Raw genomic sequence first — 25,416 nt, forward strand, 5'->3', positions numbered from 1 at the left:
GCTAAACAATATAGTCTTTAACTCAATTTTAAAACTGAGTAGAGAAGTGATGTGGTGTGCACGTGGTGGAAGAAGGTTCCAGGAGTAAGGGGCAGCAAGTGAGGAGGGATGAATCCGGGAGGGGGCAGTGGCAATCCTACGCTGGGACAGGAGACATTGACTACCAGAGCGGCGGGTAAAAGTAGGAATGTAAGGAGAAAGAAGTTCAGATTAGTAAGGATGGGCCAGTCCATGCAGGGCTTTCAAAGACAACAACAAAAGCTTGTACCAGAAGCGGAAGATAAAAGGCAGATACAAGTTCAGGGGTTATCCTGTCCATACTTGAGTTCTTAAATAATCCGAGTAAATCATGGCAAGAGCTACAAGCCTGGGCTCTCAACAATGAGCCAATGTTCTTATCTGCCTTTTATAGGCAGTGATGTTTGCCAATGCCCAGATGTCCAGCTGTATTTAACGACAGCATCCTTCTGCTGTGCTCTTCCTGAGATCTTCATTGCAGACTCATACTGTGTCTGACGGGAAGAATCTGGGCTGGACACCTTAGCCTTCCAACTTTCCCTGAGTCTAGGGGCCTCTTCTTCCTCTCCTCTGATTCCCGAACTGACCTGTTGAACAGAAGGGGAGCTTGGTTGGTTTTCTTCTGCTGAGTCTCTTAAACTGGTAAGTCCAGTTCTTCTTTTTCTTCAGAAGAGCTCTGTCAGAGTGGGGGAGATATCCTTCCCTAGACATGGGAAGGTCCAGAAACAACAACATGAGAAAAGAGAAAAAAACATGTTGAGCTTTTCTTCATTTTTTGGGAAGTCTTTTGGAAATTAAAAAAATGTAATTATATTGTATATTGGATGTTTAGGTTTGCTATATTGCAGGCATTATCTACTAGTTGAATTTTGTTTAATATTTGTAGCTTTGAAAGTAGCATGTTGAATATTGAAAAACACCCAACAGAAGAAGACATATGAAATTACTCTATTATTCCTATAAATGGCCATTCTGACAGCAATTAGAGATTGTATTTATTGCAAGCAGCTACAGATTGTATTTATTCTGATCTGATTTCTTTCAGTGTTGCCTCTTATGTTGTTATGACTCACTGGAGTTGCTTTCCGTATATATTTATATTTTATGTTGTAGGAATTCCATTCCATTCTGGCCTGAATTATTGTATTTTTGCACACTTGTTATCTTCACAAGTAACTGATACTCACTTTTTAATGTGTTGCCAAAATAAATAGCATTTCTGTTATTTGTCTGAGACACACTTATTTATTTAAGATGGTCTTGCCTGGTATATGTTTTTGTACTTGTGACCCTTTAGTCTTCTGTTTGTTACTGTTTCTATGGCAGTCACATGAAAAAGAGTTCAGAGATATAATTGTATTAGTCGGGAATATCAGTATGCAAGGGGATCTTATAGTATCTTTGAGACTATTTAGATGTTGGAGAAAAATATAGTCTTGGGGCAATCCAGACCATCTCAAAGGGGTGAGCTAGAGGTGCCCAGTTTCCCTCCGGAGGAACGCTGCAGCAGCCAGACTGCGTGGTGTCCCTGTGGACCAAAAAGAACCCGGAAAACCGGATTCTTTTTGGTGTGCTGGGATGATGTCACCAGCGCACCATTGGCACACTGCGACATGACCAAGATGCAAGCATGGCGCCCAGCAGTGCGGATGTGGTACCGTGCTTGCATCACACCATGTAAAGATGGTGCTGTCCATACATATTAGGGTTCCAGAGCATGTGGTTGCCGTGTGCTCTGGAACCCTATTTTCAGCACCGACACAGCACTTTTGGCCCATCTGTTTTGGGCCGTTGTTGCACAATAGCCTTGGTAGACCGAGTTTACCAAAACTTATGCTACAATTTCTTCTACACAGTTAGTCTCAAAGGTGCTACAAGAACCCCTTGAATTTGTTCTTGCAAACACCCACTTCTACACAACTGTTAAAGGTGCAGGAGCCCTGTCCATCCCACTTTTTTAAAACAACAACAACAGTGTATAGGACCTACCATGAATTGGAAGGAAAAAAGTTATGGGAGTTAGGCACACACACACACATGCACGTGCACATACAAATGGCAGGATCTCCAGGAAAATAATTGCTAAAGAATAAAAGAAGCTAGTGAAAGGACCACTCCATTTATTGATTCACAGACAATAATGAACTATTGTCCAGACAAGGTAAATTCTGTTGGAGGCCCATAGTACACCTGGCAAACCCTCACCCCACAGAAGTGCCATTGTAAATAGTATGCCAGAGTGGGCATGAGGAGAGGAAGACCCTGCCAAGTGGTGACCAAATTAAAGAACCTAGAAGTAGTATTGAGCAAGCAAGTAAGGGAAGGCAGCAGGCATGTGGTGTGGTGGTGCTGGTTGTGGTGGTGAAGTAGCTGGGGCAGTGGCACAGGGAGGGGGTGAAATAGCTCAGTGGTTAGCGTAGCTTCATACATGCATGTCTACGACATCCCAGCTACAAGTATTCCATCCAGTCCTGTATTCATGAAAATATTTGTATTTTGCCTTATGCTTGGGAATCTCATGGAAGGGAACCACATCCTTGAATGCTGGAAGAGCATGATCACAGCAACAGCAGCAGCAGCAGGCACATGGCACTGCACACTGTGATACACCCAAAAAGGATGCCAGTGCTAGTTGTGTGCAATGCTTCTGTTGTGTTCAGTGCTGCATAACAGAGCTCAAGATTCCTAGAGCTCAAGATTCCCCTTGATGTGGGGGGAACTGTCATATAGTATGGTCACCCACCTTACTTTATGGATATGAGGTGGGGAAGGCAACAGGGCCAGGATTCCTATGGGGTGTTGATACAGGACCAAGTGGCTTGTGTTAACCTCAAACTATGAGGCGATGTCCCAAACTGTGGGCTGTAGAGCCACTCTGCTTTGGATGGAGCTAAGGAATGCTCTTTCCCGCACCAACCACATTGCAATTGAGGTTTATTCTGTGCAAGATTTGCACATGGTTGAGTTGCATATGAAATGTTTTATGTGCAAAACAACCACATGCAAATGTTGCACAGAATAACTGCCAGATTGCAAATAGACTTTGAAAAACCTGTGGTTTTCTAAGACTTTCTCACAGTGGGAAGAAAACAGTTAAAATTGCATAATATTTCCTTCAAGAAGAAACATAGTGTAGAATTACATCCCTAGTCACATAGTTCAAGTTCTGATATTCTTGAGACTCTTCCTGATGGGGTAAGTATAGGGTGGTGATGGTATTCATTGCTGTATAATCCATTTTTTTAAAAAAAGGATACAAACAACATTTTGCCAATCACACACAGAGATTGTGTGACAATGGAATCAAAGCAAAGATATGAAAATAGTCCATGGTTCTTCTCCATGGATCATTTTTTATATTTATCAGTTCATTGTTTTGATTACATCCTCCCTGAATTAATGGTGAATGAGCTACAGTATTGTCGTAATGGCATGACAAGGTTGTAGATATTTTTCTGGATGATGTTATGCAGCCTAGCTGTGTAGCTTTTGTTAATGGAAATGTAGTTAGGGGTTATGTCTCTTTAAATTTATTGACTGTTTTCCATTGAACTATTTATAATGACACAGCATTACGGACAGCAAGTGCTCCCTTGAAAAATGCTACCATACTGGACTGTGATTCACTTTGTAGTGAACCATACAGTAAGCCAAATTAAAGTTAAGCCATATATTAGACATTCATTAATATTCTATACTTTATCTACATGGGGTGTATTTTTTTTTAAAAAATTTTTTTTAAGCCATTTGACACTGGCACATTAAATTTAGAGAAGTATCTCACTGAAGAAGGCATATAAAATGACTCCTTAGTTCCTAGGAGTAGTACTCCTGTCAGCAATTAGAAATAATATTTATTAAACGCATTTACACGTTGTATTAATTTGGATCTGATTTCTTTCATCATCACCTCTTACCTTGTTAGGAATTATTGTAGCTGTTTTCCATGCATGTTTATATTTTGTGTTATTAGAATTCCATTCAGGCCTGTATTTTTGTTCACTTTTTACTTGCATGGGCTGCCAATATTAATTTTTTAAAAAATATTTTGTTAAAACATCAATTACTGTTTCTATTACTTGACTGAGTTATATTTAAAATGGTCTTTTCTTATATATTTTTTGTATTCAAGCCCCTCCTGAAATGCCCTATGTTTTTTTCATGTGACTATCCCACTTTTGATTTCTTAAAATAACAAGGCATAGGACCTGATTTTAACATAGGCCTCAGAGGGAGAGAAGAACTGCTGGACCTGATCCCCTTCCCCACCATCATTCTCTTCTCCTTTTATGTCATGCCTTTATTACATTGTAAGCCTAAGGGCAGGAATCCATCTAATTAAAAATAATAATAATTGTAAGCCACTCTGAGAGCCTTTAGGGCTGAAGGGCGGGGTATAAATACCGTAAATAAATAATAAATAATAAACTGGATAGAAAAAAGTTGTGGGGGAAATGTGAAACACAACATTTAGAGAAGTGGTGTTCAAGTTGTGAAAAGAGTGTCAGAATTTAAGAGAAAAAATGAGAAGGAGCAGTAAAAGGTGGGGAAGGTGTAGAAGCAAGGGAAACATGATGTTAAAACTACAATTCTATGCATTAATACCATGGAACCAATCTTTTTCAGTTCAATGAAATCCTAAGTAAATATGCATAGGGCCAAACAGCAGCTGTAGAAGGAAAAAAAGAGGAAGGGAACTTGGTGGGCAATGAAGAAACACAACATGAAGAAAATAGAGAGTGATCATGTGTAGGTGGTGATGAAACTGAAATAGTTCATCCTGAAAGGATGGTTTCACATTTCTTCCCAGAAAGTGAGATAGATGTGTGGGCCAGCATTTCAGCAGTGGATAGGGCTTGGGAGTGGTAGGCTGGAGGATGGGCAAACAGGAATCAGGGGCTGTTTGCTAATTCCACCTTGGCAATTTTAAGATTACAGCCCTATACAGTCATATACTAAAGGCCCTGAAACTTTCTGGCAGAGAATTTTAATACCCTTCCCTAAACTGCAAACCCCAGGATTCCAGAAGATGTTGCCATGGTAGTTAAAGTGGAATCATAGTGCTATAACTGTGTAGTGTAAAAGGGCCCCATGTCCAGATTCAGTCAGTATATTCTATGCAAGACTGGAACAAAATAAAAGGCCAAACACTACACCAAACAATAGCTCTGTGCTGGTTATGGAAATTGACTGGACTGGATTATATTTGGAAAACATGCCCACTTAAAATCAAAATCCATATATCACATGGGTTGGACTCTCCCTGCCCTCCACTCCCACTGCATCATTACAATTCTGCAGCTGTGAAATCTTATGATCAGAACACTTGTAGTGTTGGGATGGGCAGGAATGTGCTGTGCTATTTTCATTCTGTCAGCAGCTAGAGCAAAGGGAATTTTTTTGCATTTAGTGTCTATAGTACTACTAAACTGGAGTACTGGGGGCAACAATTTATGATCCTTTTAGCAGGATGGGGCTGGTAAGCACCCCTGAATGTTGGCTTAAGGTTTGGGGGGTAGGATGGAAGACATCAACTATGGGGGGATATTCCTGCTGAAGCTGTCTGTGATCCAGATGAAGTCAGAGAGTATTGGCATGCCCTAGAGAACTTATTACAAGGGAGTTAACCACAAATAACAATTATGGCTTTAAAAGTGATATTTGTTTCTTCAATCTCAAATTTCTATTGCTGTTTTTGTTGTTTGCCTTCAAGTCATTTCTGACATGGCAATTCTAAGGCAAACCTATCATGGGCATTTCATGGAAAGATTTATAACAAAAGGTTTGCCATTGTCTTTCTGTGAGGCTGAGAATGTGTGACTTATCCAAAGTCACCCAGCGGGTTTCATGGCTGAGCTGGGAGTCAAACCCTGGTCTTCAGAGTTGCAGTCCAACATTCAAACCTGGCTCTCCCAATTTCTATCACAGGAGTAACTATAAATTTCAGCTGAACACTGGGAACTACAGTTAAAGCATCCAAAGAAAAGAAACAGCCAAAGTTACTAAGTAAATATGAACACAGCAAATATAAGTGCTCTAGGTGTGAATACTTTTCAATCTCCCAGTCTCTGCAATCTCTACAATGTCTCAGTCTCTGCTAGAAATCTAGGGATTGAAGGGAAATTCCATGGGGGGGGGGAGAATTATTAATGGGCCACGAGGCCCTCATTTTATCCCTCCTGTTATGCCTCAATGTCATCAGTGACCTGGCAGAAGCATAAGGTGATGTTTCTCTGCCTGGTGCTTTCAGTGGTGATCCCTCCTTCCTATTCACCAGACCTGAATTGGGTCTAGACTGCCTTCATGATGGCAGTACCCAATTTTGGGCTTCCTCCCCTAACACACATTTGAATAACTTAACTTTTGCTGTGGACTTTGACTCTCTTCACAATGGTGGTGGCTAAGGTGAGAAGGTCGCAGTCCTTCTCAGCCATCTGGCACCACTTTTTCAGGGATGAGCTGCTTTGAGGTCGGAATGAAAAGCCCAACATTGATAACACTGTTAGATACCTCACTGAATTGCAGGCTCCAGGAGCCCCCCCCCAAAGGGTTTTTGGAAGCCTGGGAGCAAATAGCCAGGAGGAGGAGGATGTCCCAGCTCCTGGAGTCCTGCCCCTATTGCACATGGTTTTGGAGGACTCAGGAACAATGGAGGTCTTCCCCAGACTTTGCATCTCCTTTCCAGCTGGAAAGCTACTGCAGGGGCAGGCTTCTGGCTCCTCCCAACCCCATTGGCCAGGCCAAGTCAGGCCCAGGGGCTTTTTATAGGCAGCAGTGAAAGTGAGCAGAGAGTGAGAGAGCAGAGAGAGGTCCAGGGACTCAGCGTGGTGAGTTAAGGTGCTTCACTGGGGTGGGTGTGGGTGTGGGTTGGAGAGCCCCCCGCTGCCGCTGCATTTGACCTAGGGAGCAGCCAGGCTGGCTGGTGGGCTGGGCCCTGGTGGCTTCACTAGGGTGTGTGTGTGTGTGTGTGTGTTGGGGGTTGGGGAGCCCATGCTTTCCCCACCACTGCCACTTTTGGCGGGGCAACTTAGCAGACAGGGTAGCCTAGCCAGAGCCTGGGAGGGAGGGCAGATGGAGGAGGAGGCTGCTGCCACTCCTGTGCTTTCAGCAGGGTGGCCTAGCTGGGTACTGGGACCTTCACCCGGAGCGTGCAGGAGGGCGGGTGGAACAGGAGGAGGCCGCTGCTACTCTTGCGATTTTGGGATGGGGCTCTTTCCTGGACCTGCATGCACCTATGCCTGCGCCTGGAAGTCCCACCCTCAGAAATCCCACCCCCAGAAGCTCTGCTGCCAGAAGCTTCACCCTCCTCACCAGGTGTCACCTATCTGCAGCCCGAAGAGGTCAACCTATTTTAATTTTGGGCCCTGGCTGCTGGTAAATTGTGCAGGCCTGAAATAGAATGATAGCATGCAGCCTTGCCTGACCCATTTACCAATTGGGAACCACTATATTTCTCAGCATTCAGTTCTTACAGTGACGTCTTATCCAGCTATTCCTAAAGTTAGTCTCAATGGAAAGTGTATTGGCTTTTTGTCCCACAAAATCACCACTATTTTCACTGATCCCCAGTTTAAATGGACCTACAAAATTGCTAGCTTGTTGGGGCCAATCTGAGGTGGTAATGGTAGGTTTTTTTTAAAACACTCCCTAGGCCTTCAGAATGTGTGAAGCCAAATACCGCAGTAAATCTCTTCAGCAGAAGGTAATGGTCTGCTTTATCCTCTGACTCCCAGGACAACTGTGATCTCTGCATCACAGTCATTTGGTTAGAAGGCTAGAAGTAACAGCAGTGCATAGGAGATCATATTACTTATCAAGTGCTCCTTTCTCTTCCCCTCGGGGCATTCCATGCTGTTTAGTGTCCGGAACAGAATAACAGAATGTCTCATTTCTTTCAGCAAGTCTTTGTTGCCTTGATATGAAGAAAAGGAGAAATCAGAAAAGCTACTGCCTCCCAGAAACTGTAAATCCTAAACGTCTCTGGTTCTAACTCTTTCCTGTAGGTGTGGATTTGCTAAACTGACTGACTATAAAGGAAAAAAAGAAGACAAGGAAATGGAGGCCAATGTGGCTGAGATGGTAAGTTCTTCTGCTTGAATTTTTTTTTTAAAAAAACCCTTTATTCATCAGCAATATTATGGTATTAAAAATAGTGTTTCTTTTCAGCTCCCTGTTTCAAATTGTACAAATTGAGTAGAGTCAATTTTACCTATACTTTCCTTTGCTGTTCCTCTCATATGGTAAAGCAGAGGTAGGAACTGAGGCATCTAGCACTTCCCAAATAAGAGACTGTGTGAAGTAAAACAACTTGGCGTTGATGCCAAGATACAAAACTGTATATTGGAATAACTGCTGAATCAACCCCTCAAGTTAAGATATTGGGTTCTCTGGATAAAGGCCACAATATGGTTTATTCATTAAATCATTTTTATCCTATCCTATATCCAAGACAACATACTAGATACTATACTAGTAAGCTACTATAAAATCAACTTTAAAAAAATTAAAATTAAAAGTTTTTTTAAAAAAATAATCACCCTAAAATTGTATCAAGCTATTTAGCAATTATTATTTTTAAAATGTTAAAACCACATACATGTACAAAAGGTTAAAACCACATACATGTACAAACAGAATAAAGTTATTGGATCCCAAAGGCTGGCTAGCATGTAATTGTATCCCTTTTTTCATATCTCATGTCTGCATATATGTGTATTGGCAGGGAAAAGCCAAGGTGCGAGTTTCAAAATCTCTCTCAGAGGGTGAAAAAAGAGCTATTGCATCCAGGAAGGAAGTGGTGAAGAGAGGCCTTGACAAGCTCGGGATTCCTTGTGATCTGGTAGGATTCTTTTTTATGCGTTCTGCCTCAAAGGGGCTACAATTAAATATGACACTAAGTATTTTTCTTCTAAGAAATGAACACAAGTTCTTGGGGAAGGAGCTGCAAGCTTTTTCAGGCATTTTCTCCCCACAAGCTGAGATTGTGTTTTTGTGAAATTTTCTGACATTTTGGGACTTATCTGTGAAAATTTTGTTCATGCAATTTTTTTTGCACCAAAAAGCACTTTCATGCAGAAGATTTCTTTTATGCATACAGTTTTTAAGTGAAAGACCAATATTTTCCACATATGATTTGTTTGCAAAAAGGACTGAAAATACCAAAACAAATAAACAAAACCACACACCAAAAATCTCTCAGGAGTTGATCATTTTCTTAAAAAGAGTAGCTTGATATGTCAAGCCCTCCTTCTTGTTGGGTGGGAAAATGCATGAATATACTTGACATTCTTACCAAAAAGGGGGGGGGGGCACTGACAGCTTCATAAACTATCTGATGTTGTGGACTAATCCCCCCCCCCCATTATGCCAGAGACTGGTAGCATATTTGTGCCATGTTATTATTATTGTGTTCACTTCTTCCATTGGAAATTATAACAGACTGTAAGACAAATGGCTCACAGACCAGTAACTGCCTGAGAACCCTATTCTGAACAGCCATGGTCTGTACAAATGAACCCAAAACACAGGGCAATCCAATGTGGGAGTGGGGCAGTGTGAACAGTAAAGACGTGCTAGATGTCTGATTGTTGTTATTGTTATTCTAAACAATTTTTTGAGCTACCATATTCCTCCTATTCTAGATTTAACATAGACCTGGATGCTGCATATAAAAACATATATGTTTCTGGGCTTGTAATGCATTCTGTGAAAGAAAAAATGAATATGTTAACATGTGCTTGTTTGAAAATGTGCAAAACATCCCACTGAGTACATGTTTGAAATAAATATAAATGTATCAAAGGCTGCATCCACATCACAGAAATAATCTGGGTTGACACCAGTTTTCACTACCATAGTATTGAGCCATGGCAGTTAAAGTGGTGTCAAACCGGATTCTTTCTGCAGTGTAGGTACAACCTCAGACAATGTGGACATCTGCTCATTAATGTGTACATATGGGTGGGGTCCCTATATTAAAAATATATATTTTCATATTTAATCCACATACAACAGATCTGGGTATGGAAGTCTACAGAAATATAGTTGACAGATCTCCCCATCCCCAGAAAATATGTCTTATTGTATAACTTCCCCTGTCCCTATATTCATCTTTGATTCTCTTCCCAGGGGCCATTATGATGCTAGTTTTAATTTTGGAGGAGGTCATTATCCTAGAGTAGGAATATATATTTAAAAACCAGAATTCCTTCTCCTCGCAAAAGCCCCAGACTCTGTCACATACATTTGGACTGCACAATCGTAAAGGTGTAACTTGTAACTCCAGTGTTTGATGTGCATTTTTGTCACAAATTGAGTGAACAAGAAAAGTCTGTGTTTTAGAGCTGCCATCATCTTGTTCCAGAACCCAAATGTGAAATCTCAGTAGTTGCAAGTAAAATAAAATGATACAAAATACCAAAGCATGCTACCCACAACTTGCCATTAAAATACGAACTGTCCAAAATTTACTGTTGATGCCAAGTGAATGTGATGCATCAAAATAAATAAATAAATAAATAAATAAATAAATAAGCTGGATTACACTTGACTGTTCAAAGGATATTTGCTGAATATGTCTCATTCTTTTTCACTAGGACAAAGTCCCCAATATTGTTGTCTTGGGAGCAGGGGGAGCTGTGAGAGCCATGGTTGCCCTTTATGGCACATTATCAGAGCTGAAGAAATACAACCTCTTGGATTGTATTATGTACTTGGGTGGGGTGTCAGGTTCTACCTGGTAAGTGCACACGGATAGAAGAGGAAATGTTCAATACCAAGAGGACTTATTACACAATGCCACATAAACTCCTGGGTCCTGCTTCCAAGGGAAAATACCTGGGTAGGTGCTGTGCCCTACACATCACCCCCCAGAAGTTGGGAGAAGATCACCATATCCATTCAGAATTAATTTTATAAGAACATGTATTTGTGGGCACTTTATTTAAGAGCAGCTTCCTATAAATAGTGCAAATAATTTAAACAATTATGCAAATTTAAGAAAATTTATACATTAAACCCTACGTCTAGTCTGGGGATGCAAACCTTCTCCTTGCTTCTCCTTGTGTGCAAGAATAGATAGCTTCCACAGTCTTCTTCCTCCTGGGGAAGAATATGAATATCCCTGTGTAGTATTTTCCTAATATTCACACTCTGAGAGGGTTTTCACAGAATTATTCTGTACAGAAATATATTCTCTCTCACACACATAAATCACATATGGGGGGGGGCAAGTAATACCACAATATCTGTGTAATTTTTTCACACAAAAACTGGAAGTATTTTTGCAGAAAATAATTCCCTGGAATATTTAGGGGTGAAACAGATGGCCCCAAAGGAGTGATGTGACATGCCCCCAAGAGAGCTGGATTGAGGCCGCCGCAATCTCACACTGCGGCCCCAATCCAGCCAGCTTTGACCCCAAATAGGACCAGAAAAGGTCCGCTCCTGTTTGGGGTGGAAAAAAACCCTCCCTTTCTGCCATGGCAGCGGCTTTTTGGTGTTTCTGAGGCATGGCACATTTAAACGTTGCACTGCTGTAATGTTGTGAAGCCTGCACATATGTGGTCAGCTGTGAGCCTTCCTGGTGGCGTGATGTTAGAGCATGCAACATTTAAACGCCATGCTCAGACGATGCCCCCAAGTTGGTGTAAAGGGGCATGCTGTTTGCCACTGCTCTGTTCTTTTTGTGTTGCTTTCTTAAGTAATAAGAACCTATTAATCTCCAGAGAAAGGAATAAAAATGCACATTCTTTTCACAGAGAGTCCAGACAATATTAAGATTTTTATTTCACTGAGTAAAAACCAATTAATGCTATCTTTGGAGGCTGTAGCACCTTCCCTGATTTGGACTTTTGTCTATCAGTTGATCCTTAATTTTGGGGACTCCTAAAAATCTATGGGATGAGCAGAAGGAAAATTAATATGACAGGTATTTGGTGACAATTCAAAGCTCTGCTGCTTTTCTTACCCACTGACTGACAAGAAACCCTGGCAGAGGTTCACTGATATAGGAAGGTATCCAAAAATAGAGGCACTTACAAGGAGGAATGAGAGGCTTGAATCTCAACTTGGTCTTGAAAAAGATGAAAACAACCAAGCATGAGTTAGTAAAAGGCTACAGCTGCTGAGTCTCTACATGTCACATGAAAATCTCTGATTAAAGTATTAGTACATGATCTTTGTTCCAAACTATAGACAGTTTATGTTAAGTAATTCCCTGTGCAATCTTTTTCATTCTTTTTCAACCATGTGGGAAGTCACTTTGCCTCGCAAGTGTTTACACTGTCCAAGATGCTGACCATGTTTTGGGTATAGGTTTGAGAACCTTGAACAGTTCCTTTAAAGTTTGAACAAAACCCCAGAGTGCCTCATTGATATCAGAGTCATCTGCCTCCACTGATAATAGGATGGCACTGTATTTCTACTATTTATTCAGTATTTATATTCATGGCGGACTTGCAATTTTTATTCTCACTAACTGTGTGGCATTATTGTCATTTCATAAACTTTTGTACTGTTTATTCCTGTTACTTGAAACTAAAAGGGAATATCTAAGGGTCCTCAGTTACTATCTCTACAAGCAGTCTTAACATCATATATTTCAAATTAGACTCCTTCCCCTTGTTTCAAATGTATATTCTCTGTTTCATTCAAAGGTGTGTGTCAGCCCTCTACAAAGATAAAGATTGGACAGAAAAAATAGAAATCTTGGAAAAACGTGAGTGTGAAAACCTTGTCCATGGAGAGTGGGAATATGAGAAGGCTGCAAAAGCTGTGATAGAGGCTATAGAAGATGAATGTTACTCCCTGACTGACTTCTGGTCCTATTTCCTTGTGCATAAAATGTTGAACCAGGTAGGTGCAGAACAAAGTTGAGACTTGCATAATTTCTAAAAGCAACCCAGTCATTGACATCTTGCTGAAATTGTAGTCTACTCAACATCACTCTGCTGTCTTTTTTATGATCCCTTCTATACTTGTCAGTGCCACCAAAGTGCTCTGGCTCCAAATTCCTCCGAATTCACCTCTTACCTGCTTGACTCTCACAATGAATGATGGGTGGCTGCCTTTCCACCTTGGCATTTGCTGCCTGGCACCACTGCTGAGGTCAGACTGACTTGTTCCCACAGCGGTGGTGCCAGGCAGCTTGCATGGCCCATGGGTGAAAAGGCAGCTGCTGTCATTGCTACAAAGAGAGCTGAAAAGCTGCAGCAGAAAGTGAGTTATTCAAATCAGGGGTAGGAAAAGAAGCCCCTAATCAGGTGCAGGGGTTGTGAAGACAGTGTGGATCCAATTCAGTGTTTTGGCCCTGTGTCATGTAATCATAAGACAGCAAGCTCAGGGCGAATTTGGGCTAAATCACCGATGTAGACAAGCCCTAAGTCTCTCAAATGCCATACATCTCCTAGGATCAAGGTGTGCATTCAGAGAAGAGATAAGCAAAATTAATTTTTTCAAAAGTACAGGATAAGGTGAAGTAGAACAGAGCTAGGAAAAAAATGATTTGATGGCCTTTGGGCTTGAAGCCACCATCCATGATGTACCAGTTTGTTGTTAGGTACAGTTCAAAGGTACAGTTCAAAGTGCTGGCCTATGGGTCTTGGTTTCATTCTATCCCTATACAAGTCTGCTTGAGTTGCTTGCAGGAGGGTCACAGACACATTTGGTGAGGGCATGGGAGAGGACTTCTCTGTGGCTGCTCTCCAGCTGTGGAACTTCCACCTACAGGAGGCTTTTTCTCCAGCCAGCAAGGGCCTTTTTATTTAGATAGGTCTTTAGCTAAACTAATGGTTGCAGAAAGATTTTTTAAAAAGGGAAGTGGGTTTGCTGTGGTTTTATTCTCAGTGTAATGTTTTAAATGTTTTTAAAACTGTTCTAAATTTCTGCTATTTTTAACCAGATAGTTTAAAAACGTTAAAAATAATTTTAAAGCTGTGCTTTCTTTTAAACTCTTGTTTTGGGAGAAAGGTAAAATGCAAACAGAATAGAATAAGATAGAGCAGAAGTAGAGAATCTTTGGTGTTAAGGATATTTGGGGTTCAAATGATCTGCAGACATTGTATACCCAAATTTCTGGAGGCCTGAGGTTTCCTCATTCATAACTTGAAAGGCTGAGATGAGATCTACCTTAAAAAGAGGAAGCTGAGAAAAGACCAGGTAATCTATTAAATTAAAAATCCATATATTTCAGTTGGATGAGGGTGAATTATCTGCACACAAAGAATCTTGTGAGAATGGAAAAAATCCGTATCCTATATATGCAGCTGTAGACAAGGACACGTACCTGACACACAATGAAGGTATTTATCATCTCTCTTTCCCTGCACAAAGTGAGTGTGTACATTAGTTAAGATAAACAGAATCATTGGGAAAAGCAAAAGCTTCTTTTAATCTATAAAAGTGTTCAAAATCAGGGGACATACAGTGGACAGATTCCACTTGCCAGCTTGTCATGAACTGAGATACTCCATACAAAATTACTTGCTTTAGATTAGTGAATCCTTATTTCCTTCAAGTGTCTCCTCACACCATTAACAATTGGATTATGGGGGTGACTGGGGCCAAAGTCAATGTCTATGACGTTACAAGACTGAAGGAGATAAGACTGCCCACCCATCACCCAAATGTTGGGATCATGTTTGCAGAGAAGAAGCCAACTAAATGCATGTTCCAGATCATATGGATGATATTGAAGTGGAGTAGGCTACTTCCCCACAGAAATGTCTAGAACACAAAACAATATGGGGATGAAGTTGCTGTTATCAGAGGGAGGATGACTGGGTAGGCCCTACTGTCTGTCCCCCTTCATATGATGGTGTGGGCAGAAATGACAAAACAGGGCTTTAGAAGAGATATCTTCCACAAAACCAACTTTGTCCTCAAAGTTAATAACATTGTGGCAAGGTCATATTTGATTTGCCTGTCTAAAATGCAAAGGAGTCAGGGTAGAAAACAATCTAGGTGAGCTGCGGAGTGTAAAGCAGATAAGTGGTCATTCTACCTTCCCATGCTATAAATATTAAGAAGGCAGCACCCCAATGTTTCTTAATGACTTGACACTTAGAAGTGAGAAACCCCTACCAGTGCTAAAGAATTTAACTATTCTAGATGATACTCTGCTAGCTTCCCTGTATCCTGTAGGAGGAAATTTGGTGTCCTGGGCATTCAGTCTTCTCCTTAACACTTTCTTCTCAAATTTTTATCCCCCCCCCCCCCCCCGCACTTATTCATTTTTCAAGGCACTTGGTTTGAATTTACCCCACATGAAGCTGGAATTCCTGGTCTAGGAGCATATGTAGACAGCAAATACTTTGGAAGCTCCTTTGAAAATGGAGACTTGACCAAAGAGAGGAAGGAGAAAAATATCTGTTATCTCCAAGGTATGGCACTCAAATTATTCCTCTTAATGGTATGCCATTCTCAGAATGCCAAACTGAAGTCCAACATATTCTCTATTTTGAATGCTTTGTTTGCATAGCAAACTGAAAGGAATGCAGAGGGTCTGCGTAAACTCTAGGTCCTGTTGAAACTTTTAAAAGGCTAGATCAAACAAATAAGATATGAAGCAATCATTCTTTTATAAGCCATGTGGGGCATCTGGAATACCAGCATGCTCCAGTGCTGTATAGCAAAAACGGTGTATCTGAAACCCAGGAGAAGATGGGGGATGTGTATTTTTTATGTATCGAAGGGGCATATTTGACGTGTGATATGTGAAACGAAACATTAATTTTTGCCTTTGTGCTGCCAATAGGGCACACATATAATTGTTAATGTGTTATCTTTCTTATTTTCAGGTTTATGGGGAAGTGCCCTTGGAAGTGAGCAAGAAGTTTTGAATAATATAAAAGGTATTGTTCTTTCAGTGGTCAGGGCCAGGTTCAGAGGCCATGGGTTGGCTTGGGTCAGGATGGCTCAGTCACAGTGGCATTGCTAGGGTTGGCATCACTTGGTGTCACACACTGCATTGACCTCCTCCCATATCACACCATATAGAATCTTTAGAAAAGTTTTTTGTACTAATGTTACTCATAAATTATAATTCCCATATATCACTGAATGTTATGATAACAGTTGTGACATATTTGTCTTGCAAGGTGCTTTAAAAGATTTTCCAAAACATGGCAGATCTGAAGATACTCCTTCAGCAGATATTGGTAAGATGTCACAGCAATGTTCATTATTTACATCTGGTCATGTGCTGTAATTAATCATTCACTCACTCACTCACTCACTCACTCATTCATTCATTCATTCATTCATTCATTCACTCATTCATTCTTTGCACCTCTGCTCTGGTTCTCCCCCTCTCAATATCTGCATAATAATTTAAACATCCTGTTGAATTGTAAAGACAATTTGAAAGACTCCTATGGGCCAGCAAATGGTCTGAGTCTGATATACATCAGACTTGCTTCATAGCCCATCAGTCTTCTAATTCATTTATAGATGCTGCAAATCTCCTACATATCATTGTAAAATGATCACAGAACAAGCACAGGGTTTATCTAGATGAATCCAATCAGTCATCAATGGCAGATTCAAAGTACACCATGCGAAAGCTTTTGATACTTTTGTTACCTTTTATTATTTTTTGGGGTTCCATCGAACATGCTGACATCTTTCTCCTGTGGTTGTGTTTATGCTTAGTGTGACTGAAAGGCAAAATGACTTACCACTAAAATTTTGGAAACACTAAACTAGTGGTTGGGTCTTCCTATTTTTTAAGCACAGTTTCTTTTTGTATTATGGTTAGTGGACCATAGTGTTAATTTTTGGGGGGGAGGTGGTAAAAAAAGAGCTTTTTTACCTGAAAATAGGACAATAGGACACTATTTATAGTTTTGTTTCCTACTGTGTTTCATTGCCAAGATAAAGATGACCAGAACCTTAATAAACTCTTTGATGGTTATCAATCTGTTCTGGAACTGAAGCTGTCTGAATCATCAGAAGAAAGCGAAGCAGAGAAACAATTTGACCATCTAGAAACTATCTTGGAAGGTAAGTGAACATCAAGCTCAAGATTTATTTTCTTTTCAGAATAACTATATCCTCATATATGTGTTATGTTTGTTAACAACATAACAATAACAATAATATATACAAAAAATGAATGCAATCAGCTTACTGCATGCACAAATAACTAAAAGCAGTTTTTTTTTAAAAAAAAGATAAGATATATGCTAACAGCAGCAAGGACACTATCTGCTAAAATTTTGCAACAGTTTGAAGCAACGATTGTGAAAAAATGTTAAGGTTGCAGTTAGCCCAAATTGCCAAAGTAATTTGGGTTTTAAATGATAAACCAGTTGAAGATTTTTTGAGAAACTGGACATAATTTATGCATTTTTAGCAATAAAAAAAATCTAACAACGTAACAATAAATGGGTATGATTATTAGTTACCAATGGCCCAGTATATACCTGACTTGATGTCCGGAGTGGCGGCGGCTTCCCCCCCGTAGGGAAGCCACAGCCGCCAAACCACGTAACTTCCCTGTGGAGGAAAGACAACCAGCAAAAAGCAGGTTCTTTTAAAGCTGCAGGGGTGGCATAACAAGTGTGCCACTGACGCACTTGTTATGTAAGTGCCACGTGGCAATGTGCGGATGCTGTACAGTGCTTACATAACAATGGCAGGACCCATGTACACAGGGCACCACCATTGTTATGGTGCTGACATGTACTAGGGTTAGGGACTGTGCAGTTGCTGCGTGGTCCCTTAACCCTAGTACAGCACCAGCATGGCGCTTTAGCACCGTCTGTACTGCACTTTAGTAAGTTTGTTTAGTTAAATCTGTAACGGAAGGGGGCTTTCCAGCCTAAAACAGCCAATTCTTGCCCATGCCCAATGGCCTGAGAGGCAAATGGAAATAATATGTTCTTATTTCTGGTCCTCCAAAATGGTTCCCATGACAGCACTGTGCATAATCTTCCCCCTATCCCCTGGTAAGCCCTGGAAAAGACTAAAATACAAAAGTGGAATCCTCCAGACTCTGGTGTGTTTTCATCCCTGTGCAATAATACTTATGATGTAGCTGACCCACTAGTTATCAAGCACAAGTTATTAAATGCACTCTCAAATATCCAACCAATCATCATACACCTCCAAGATTATAACTTTCTTTCCCCTTAACAGATCACCCGAAAAAGTTACATATACATTAATAACACACCATGCCGCATCTTGCCTGAAACCAACGGATATGTACACATTCTGTGCAGAATATCACAGAACCCACTCAGTGCTTTTCATATAGATGCTCATTAGCATGGAGGGGATAGGGTCTGAACCCCATGGAAATTTAGACTAGTGATCAAAAATACTACTGAAGCACCACCTTCTAGATCCAACTATCAGAGTGGAATCACTGTGAAGCAGGGACATTCCCTGTGGCTTAAGTAGCCAACCTGGAAATATATTGTGTCTGATAGTAAAAGGTTCCTGAGAATTCAAGGACAACCAATAGGTTTACACTGTTTATATAGGACATCCATGATAGTTTCTATTACAAAACCAGGCTTGACCTTTGATCAAAATGGTTTGAGAAAATTGATTTCATTTGTGATTGGTCAGCAGCTACTTGCAGACAGATCTTACCCCAAATAAGTATATTTGACACCAGCCTAAATTAATTAATATCTCCTGGTCCTAAGGAAGTAGGAGCACTTTAGGAATAGACATACTTCTTTTCTTTAAGTTTATACAGGAGCACACCTCTCACAGTCATTAGCCACTGGCTATCCCTTCCCCCTGTTTTACTCCCTGTTCCACAAATACATCAGAGTAAAAGTAAACAGACACTCTAAAGGCATACCCCCATGGAATAAAAATTGCCCTCACCAAATAAAATTGGTTTCTGTCCCTTAACCAATTGGTCTACATCCCTATTTTTTATTTAAGCTAATTAAAGCTTGCAGATCTTTGAGAATGTGATGGTTCCCTCTCTGTACTAACTAATGAACTAAACAAACCAGAGCAACAATAAAACAGTAAAAATGATTTTAATTAGGCTATCTTATGCCCACTAAGCACAATTGATCTTAATAGGACTTACATCCTGAAAGGCATACCCCCTGTTAACCTCAGTTTCTCAAACATGTCATGCTTACTCGTGATTCCTTTTCCTTTGGTGCCTGGAAAACCTACTTTTCTCTATCTCCACCATCTTTTTCCTGCCATTTACAAAGGCTTCAGCAAAAGCTATGAGTTGCTCAGAAGGATCCGTCAGACCTGGCATTCTGAAAATACAGGGGAAAAAACTGAAGACTGTATGAGTCTGAGCCAAGCTATCGACGAGGATTTTGGGGGTAAGTATTACAAGGTTTTACTGCATATCTTTATGTTAATATTATTGGAAGAAAGGTTCCTATGTTTAGTAGTCATAATGGCTGTGTATCATGTCCAGTATCAGAGGCAGTATCACTTGATTACTAATTTTGAGAGTGTGCTGTTTGAATCATGTCCTATTCATGGGCTTCTTGTTGTCTATTGCCCAAATGTAATGCTGAACTGGATAGGCCTTTGGTTTGTTCTTGTGCTCATGAACTCATTAGATTGGAAAGGCAGCATTCAAGAGGTTGAAAAGTAAATTTGGAGAAGTGAATTTCAGGTATTGTTTTCAAAATTCTCTGTCATTCTGAGCTGTGTATATCTTTTCTTGTAGGTTTTGCAAATGATTCCTATCGTGTTTTCCATAATGTGATAAGAAAGACCTTTTTGTGCCTTTTGAAATGGACATGGGGAAGCACACATAACTTCCTGTACAATTGTTGTAAGTTTTTATTGAAAGCATATTCATATTTTTGTGCATGTATAAATTGCTTGTGTAAATATTATACACACCACCTGGGGGATGCCATTCTCATGATGCATTCCTTCATAAATCCCAGCTACATTACAATACTTATTTCATGTGTGATTGTGGTTGTATCTGGACTTGCATGTTTGCTTATTTATTTAGACAGATTTATGCTGCATTTATTTATTTTACTGTTAAATTACCTAGTATCTAGAGACATGTGGGCAGTACATAGTACATTAAAAACATAAAAGATAGAAGCAAAAAAAAAAAAAAAAGGCAGAATTAGCATTAAGAAAACCAAGCTAAAACCAGTAAGAAAGAATACAGAAATTCTGCAGCACGTAAAATATGGTCTCCTTTGCCACTTCAAAATCTTGTCATTAAAAAAGAAATAAAGCATGCTAGAAGAGCAACAAAAGGTGTGGATGATCTCAGAAGAAGACTGTACTTTTTCTAAATGAAGAAAGTGACAATAAACATACTATTCAAGAGCTTTAGAAAATTCTTGGCTGATTTCTGATTATCTGTTCCCTACTCCTTAGTTGTGTCCATGGGCTACTGACTCTTTTTGTGTCTCAAAGTCCCCCTTGGGGATGCCCAAATATATCCCTGCCCTCCAATCCGCCCCCCCCCCCCGAAAAAAATAGCTAGAGGTTGGATGACATTAAAAACATTTTAGACATTTTAAAAGCTATAAACAAGGTGGTTCGACTTGGTTAGTTTAACTCCTGCCTCCAAACTGAACCTTCATGAAAACTGGATGTACAGTATTTTGGCCAATCTCAAGAACTACACATTCCAAGTGTGGCTATGCAACCTGTATTGGGGCTGAAGTTGTTGGGAAATGGCTGCTGTACTCTATGTAGTGCTCATCCCTTATTTACAAGACATATCCTACTCTTGGTATGATATCCTTACAATCAGGAAAACCAACAGTTGGATCAGTACTAATTTGTAGTAACTAGTGCATTTATATTGGCTTTATCAGGTTTTATCTTTGCACCAACATTCTGTTTCATGTTTTGTGGGTAGCTGATGTTGAATTCCCTGAGCTGACAAACAAACCCATTGTCTCACTGATTGATGCTGGTCTCACCATAAACACTGCTTACCCATCTGTTGTGAGGCCTGAGAGGCAGGTGAAGCTGATCATCTCCTTTGATTACAGCGCTGGAGATCCTTTTCTGGTAATCAATCATTTTCACATTACTCTGTCATATTAGATGCTACTATTACCCTGACAGTTCTTTATAGATGATAAATCAATATTTTTTTTTTTTTTTGTGTGTGTGGAGATAGATTCCAATGTATTATTGCAACCACTTTATCTTGGACACTAAGGCTGTATCCACACTGCACAAATAATTGAGTTTGACACCATTTTAACTGCCATGGTTCAATGCAGTGGAATTCTGGGAACTGTGGTTTTGTGCGACATTTAGCCTTCCCTGTCAGAGAGCTCTGGTGCCACAACAAACTATATTTCTTTGAATTCCATAGTGTTGAACCATGACAGTTAAAGTAGCTTCAAACTGGATTATTTCTGCAATGTGGATGCAGCCTAAGATTCAGTGTTAGAACATAATATGTCAAACATAATTTTGGTTAAAAATTGTATTATAGGTGAGGCAATCCCTTGGGCAATTCCTGAAGACAGTGGCTGCATCTGCACTGCAGAAATAATTAGGTTTGCACCACTTTAACTGCCATGGTTCAATGCTATGGAATTCTGTGAATTGTCGTTTGTTGTAACCCCAGAGCTCTGTGACAGAGAAGGCTAAATGTCTCAAAAAATGACAATTCCCAGAATTCCATAGCATTACCCATGGCAGTTAAAGTGGAGTCAAATTGCGTTACAGTGGTACCCCGGGTTACGAAATTAATTCGTTCCGCGGTTAATTTCGTAACCCGAAATACCTTCGTAAGCCGAATTCCCATAGGCGCTAATGGAAAAATAGCTCTCTGCTGCCCTCCGGTGGCGGAAAATAGCGCCGTGGTTTTTTCGTAACCCGAAGAAACCTTCGTAAGCCGAAGCAATAAATCCCTATGGGATTTTTTCGTATCCCGAAAAATTCGTAACCCGGCGCATTCGTATCCCGGGGTACCACTGTATTTCTACAGTGTGGACGCAGCCAGAGAGAGGGAAAAATTATGAAATGTTGAGATCTATAAGCTGATATTCAGTAGAAAAGAAAACAATTGTTATTCTAGCTATGATAAGTGCTCTTGGAACAATCTCCAATGGACCGAGAAAACATCTGAATGAAATTGCCACATAGGATCACAATAGCACAATAGAGTTACACTGTTTGGAAAAAAACCAAACAGATTATCTGATGATGTTTCACTGATTCCCTGATTCTTGGATAGAATCTGAATCGCTGAGGGTCTAATCTCCAGCCAATAACACCTGGTAGACTGTGAAGCCAAGATGATAATTTTGAGTGGATTTGGCAATTAACTACAAACTTTTCTCATTGGCTCAGACCATTAAGAAAGCTTCTGAGTATTGCAAAGCATATGGAATCCCATTTCCTGAGATAAATGAGGAAGAACTGCAAGACATAGATAACCCATCCGATTGCTACATCTTCAGAGGAGAGCAGGCCCCAACGATCATGCATTGCCCACTGTTCAACAAAGTCAACTGTCCAGGTAACATGGGGATGGGATTCATGTGGAAAATGTCTTTTTCAGACGTTGTTGTTAAAAAAATTGAGACTCAGTGGTGTAGCTACAGAGGAGGTAAAATGAGAGCATCGTACCTTCCAAATATAAATTTTGCCCCGCTTTCATGAAATTTTCATTCATTCCCTAAATTCAGTCTCTAGCATTACAGTAACTTGAACCATCAACATTTTGAAATGCAGTTTTGGCATCCAAAGAAAAAGGACAAGCAAAGTAACCAAAGGTGTGCCCACAAGGTACATATAAATAAAATAAATAAAAACTCTATTTATATACCGCCTTTCCTATAGATCAAAGCGGTTTACAATATAGTGGGTATGTGACACATGTCATAGTACAGGACAGTAAAATACCTCACTAGTTAGAAATTCACAGTTTCATAAAATCTAAGCCATATCACAATCATTAAAACCAACAGCTATGGTGGAAGTTCCTAATCTAAACAGAATCGGGAGGGTATGCTGCTTGAAAAAGGTGAGTTTTTAATGCCTTCTTAAAGGCTGCTAATGTGGGACAGAATCGGATCTTTTCTGGGAGAGAGTTCCAGAGGGTAGAGGCTGTTGTCATATAAGCCCTCTGGTGAGTTGTTACTAGTTTTACCCTGGGGCAATCAAGTAAAAATTTCCCCGTTGTTCTGAGGGTGTGAGGCGGATAAGAGATCTAAGGGAGAACCATTTTCAGTTTCTTACCCTTGAATGTTCGAAATGTGGGGGTGAAAAGAAAATTTCATTAAGAAGGTAGAATTCTTACTTGAAGGGACAATGCCTTTATTTTTCCTGCCCTACCCATATCTAAATCGTTGTTGAGACCAAAGAATGAAGTAGGGCCTCCTATTGTTATCACTGAATTGTTTTGTTCCTAAAAACAAAATCCATCTTGTTTTTGTGTTTGTTGCTTCTTTTGTCTTTCAGCCCTCTTTTGCTCCTGCAGAATGGTAGGCTTTTTCCTCCTTTAATCTATCCCTCTTTTTCTGAGGCCTGTCCAACTTTTGACACGTCAAAAAGAAAGGAATTGTCTAGGTTTCGATAAACCTCTTGTCCTTCCTAATGGTGGATGGACAACTTGGAATTGGTACATTTCATAACATGATGATTCCCAGGTCAGAAATCCACACAGCATTACAAGCTTGGCTCAGGATTGGCTCCTCATGAGATTTGCCTTTCTGAATCAGCCTTTTGTTTTATCTTCTAGCATTAGAAGCAATCATAACCTTGCAAAGGTTTGGGAGAACGAGTGGTGGACAAAGTTCACCAGAACCATAAGAAATCATGGAGCTTCTCATTCACTGAGCCCCATACTCCCTGCTCAGCATGCTCAATAGTGTAATTTCCAGATAGAGTTTATGGCATGCTTACCTCTCTGTGCCCCTCCTTTTTGTATATGCAGTAGTGATGTAATCCTTCAATAGGTTCCTTCTCAAAGGAAGCAATGAGTGATGTTAGCAGGTTTCTGCCTGATTTAAGTAAGTCATTAAAGCAACATGGATTTCAAAGTCTAGTCATTCAAATTTCAGAATTTATTCTGTGCAAAATGTGCATTTTGTTTTGCACAGGAAACAGCATTTATTGTACAAAAATTAGAATTTCTAAACAGAAAATGCTGTTTTCTGTGCAAATCACCCACTATTTTGCACAGAATAACTCCCCAATTACAGCATTTTCTGTGCAGGAAATAATAATAATGCATAGAAATGTAATTTCTGCCTCAGAAAATGGTGCTTTCCGCACAAAATAACCATGTGTGAATAAAACCTGAACTGTGGAGATACTTGTCAATCCAGGATTCTTCTCTTCAGGGTTTCTTAACCAAGGGGCTTTTTTTTTTTTGAGGGGGGGGGGAGAAACAATTTTTCAAACATTTTCAAATATTTCCATTACTAATACACAGAGCATTCATTCTCAATGTGTCTTATTTTCAGGCAAAATTGCTGAATACAGAGAGGAGTTTTCAACATTCAAGCTCAGCTACTCAAATGAGGAGGTTGAAAAGTTGCTCATTGCAGCAAAGAAGAATGTAGCAAATGTTCAGGAAAAGATTCTGCAGGAGATAAAGCGTATTGTGGGTCCTTCTTCATAGAAGGCTTCAGCAAACATTTTCTGCTCTAATGGCGAGTTTACATGAGGCTTATTTACTTCACCAGTTTCTTAAGTGTGGGTCTCACCTAAATATTTGTCATTTTCCTGGCAGGTATTGCTGCCAAATATCATGAACAACCTGGCCAACATTTTGCATCCTCCATAATGTCTGCCAATTTCCTCTTTGATTTAGTATGAATTAAATGTTTTTGTCCCAAGGTAGAAATCCTGCCTTTTAAACCAATGGGATTTAAATTGGATTAATGATGATGGACAAATTTTTGCCACGAAAACCTCAGCTTGCGTAAGTTGGAAATGACTTGAATAATAATAAAACAGACAAATAAACAAAGATAACAGAGGACTGTGAGAAAACACTTTTTTCAGTATTGTAACAGTTTTTAATGTGTTTTAGGGTGTTGAATCCAAAAACATAATAAAAATTATACATTTATTTTCTTTTTTAAAAAATATATATTTTTATTTTCTAAATATAAACTATAAAAATTTCTGTTCTGTTAGTACACAATCACAATCACAAATTATCTCATTGTAATAATACTACAGTCTTATATTACCTAATCTATATATTATAACACTTATAATGTTCTCTACAATATAAAATTTACACTATATCTGTATAAACTTCCACAGTTTTCTTGGCAATAAATCCTATCGCTACTGATTAAGCATTATTTGTCTTTGTTTTCCCTGAACAAAATATTTATCAAGATTTCCTATGCACAGTTCTTTGTTTCTGCTACTATTATTCATATTGTTTTATCATAATATTTCTCTTTCTTGATTCTCTGACTTGCTTTGTCATTGCCA

At 39.8% G+C, this 25,416-nt stretch overlaps 1 protein-coding gene across 2 annotated transcripts; it reads left to right on the top strand.

Moving 5' to 3' along the window:
* Positions 1–541: 541 nt before the first annotated feature.
* Positions 542–25,156, top strand: LOC121934500 (cytosolic phospholipase A2 gamma-like). Of its 2 annotated transcripts, none has more exons than XM_042475063.1 (15): positions 542–660; positions 8,022–8,097; positions 8,741–8,857; positions 10,614–10,756; positions 12,675–12,873; positions 14,210–14,318; positions 15,258–15,398; positions 15,816–15,869; positions 16,116–16,175; positions 16,891–17,019; positions 19,209–19,328; positions 19,685–19,792; positions 20,855–21,009; positions 22,309–22,477; positions 24,429–25,156. In XM_042475063.1, the coding sequence occupies exons 2-15, from the start codon at positions 8,074–8,076 to the stop codon at positions 24,584–24,586; spliced, it is 1,686 nt and encodes a 561-aa protein (XP_042330997.1). In that variant the 5' UTR covers positions 542–660; positions 8,022–8,073; the 3' UTR covers positions 24,587–25,156. The 2 variants fall into 2 exon arrangements, with proteins under 2 accessions (XP_042330997.1, XP_042330996.1); XM_042475062.1 differs by lacking the exon at positions 542–660 and adding an exon at positions 6,825–6,845.
* Positions 25,157–25,416: the final 260 nt, after the last annotated feature.

The sequence above is a fragment of the Sceloporus undulatus genome, chromosome 6, assembly GCF_019175285.1.
Source record: "Sceloporus undulatus isolate JIND9_A2432 ecotype Alabama chromosome 6, SceUnd_v1.1, whole genome shotgun sequence".
NCBI classification, from domain to species: Eukaryota; Metazoa; Chordata; class Lepidosauria; order Squamata; family Phrynosomatidae; genus Sceloporus; species Sceloporus undulatus.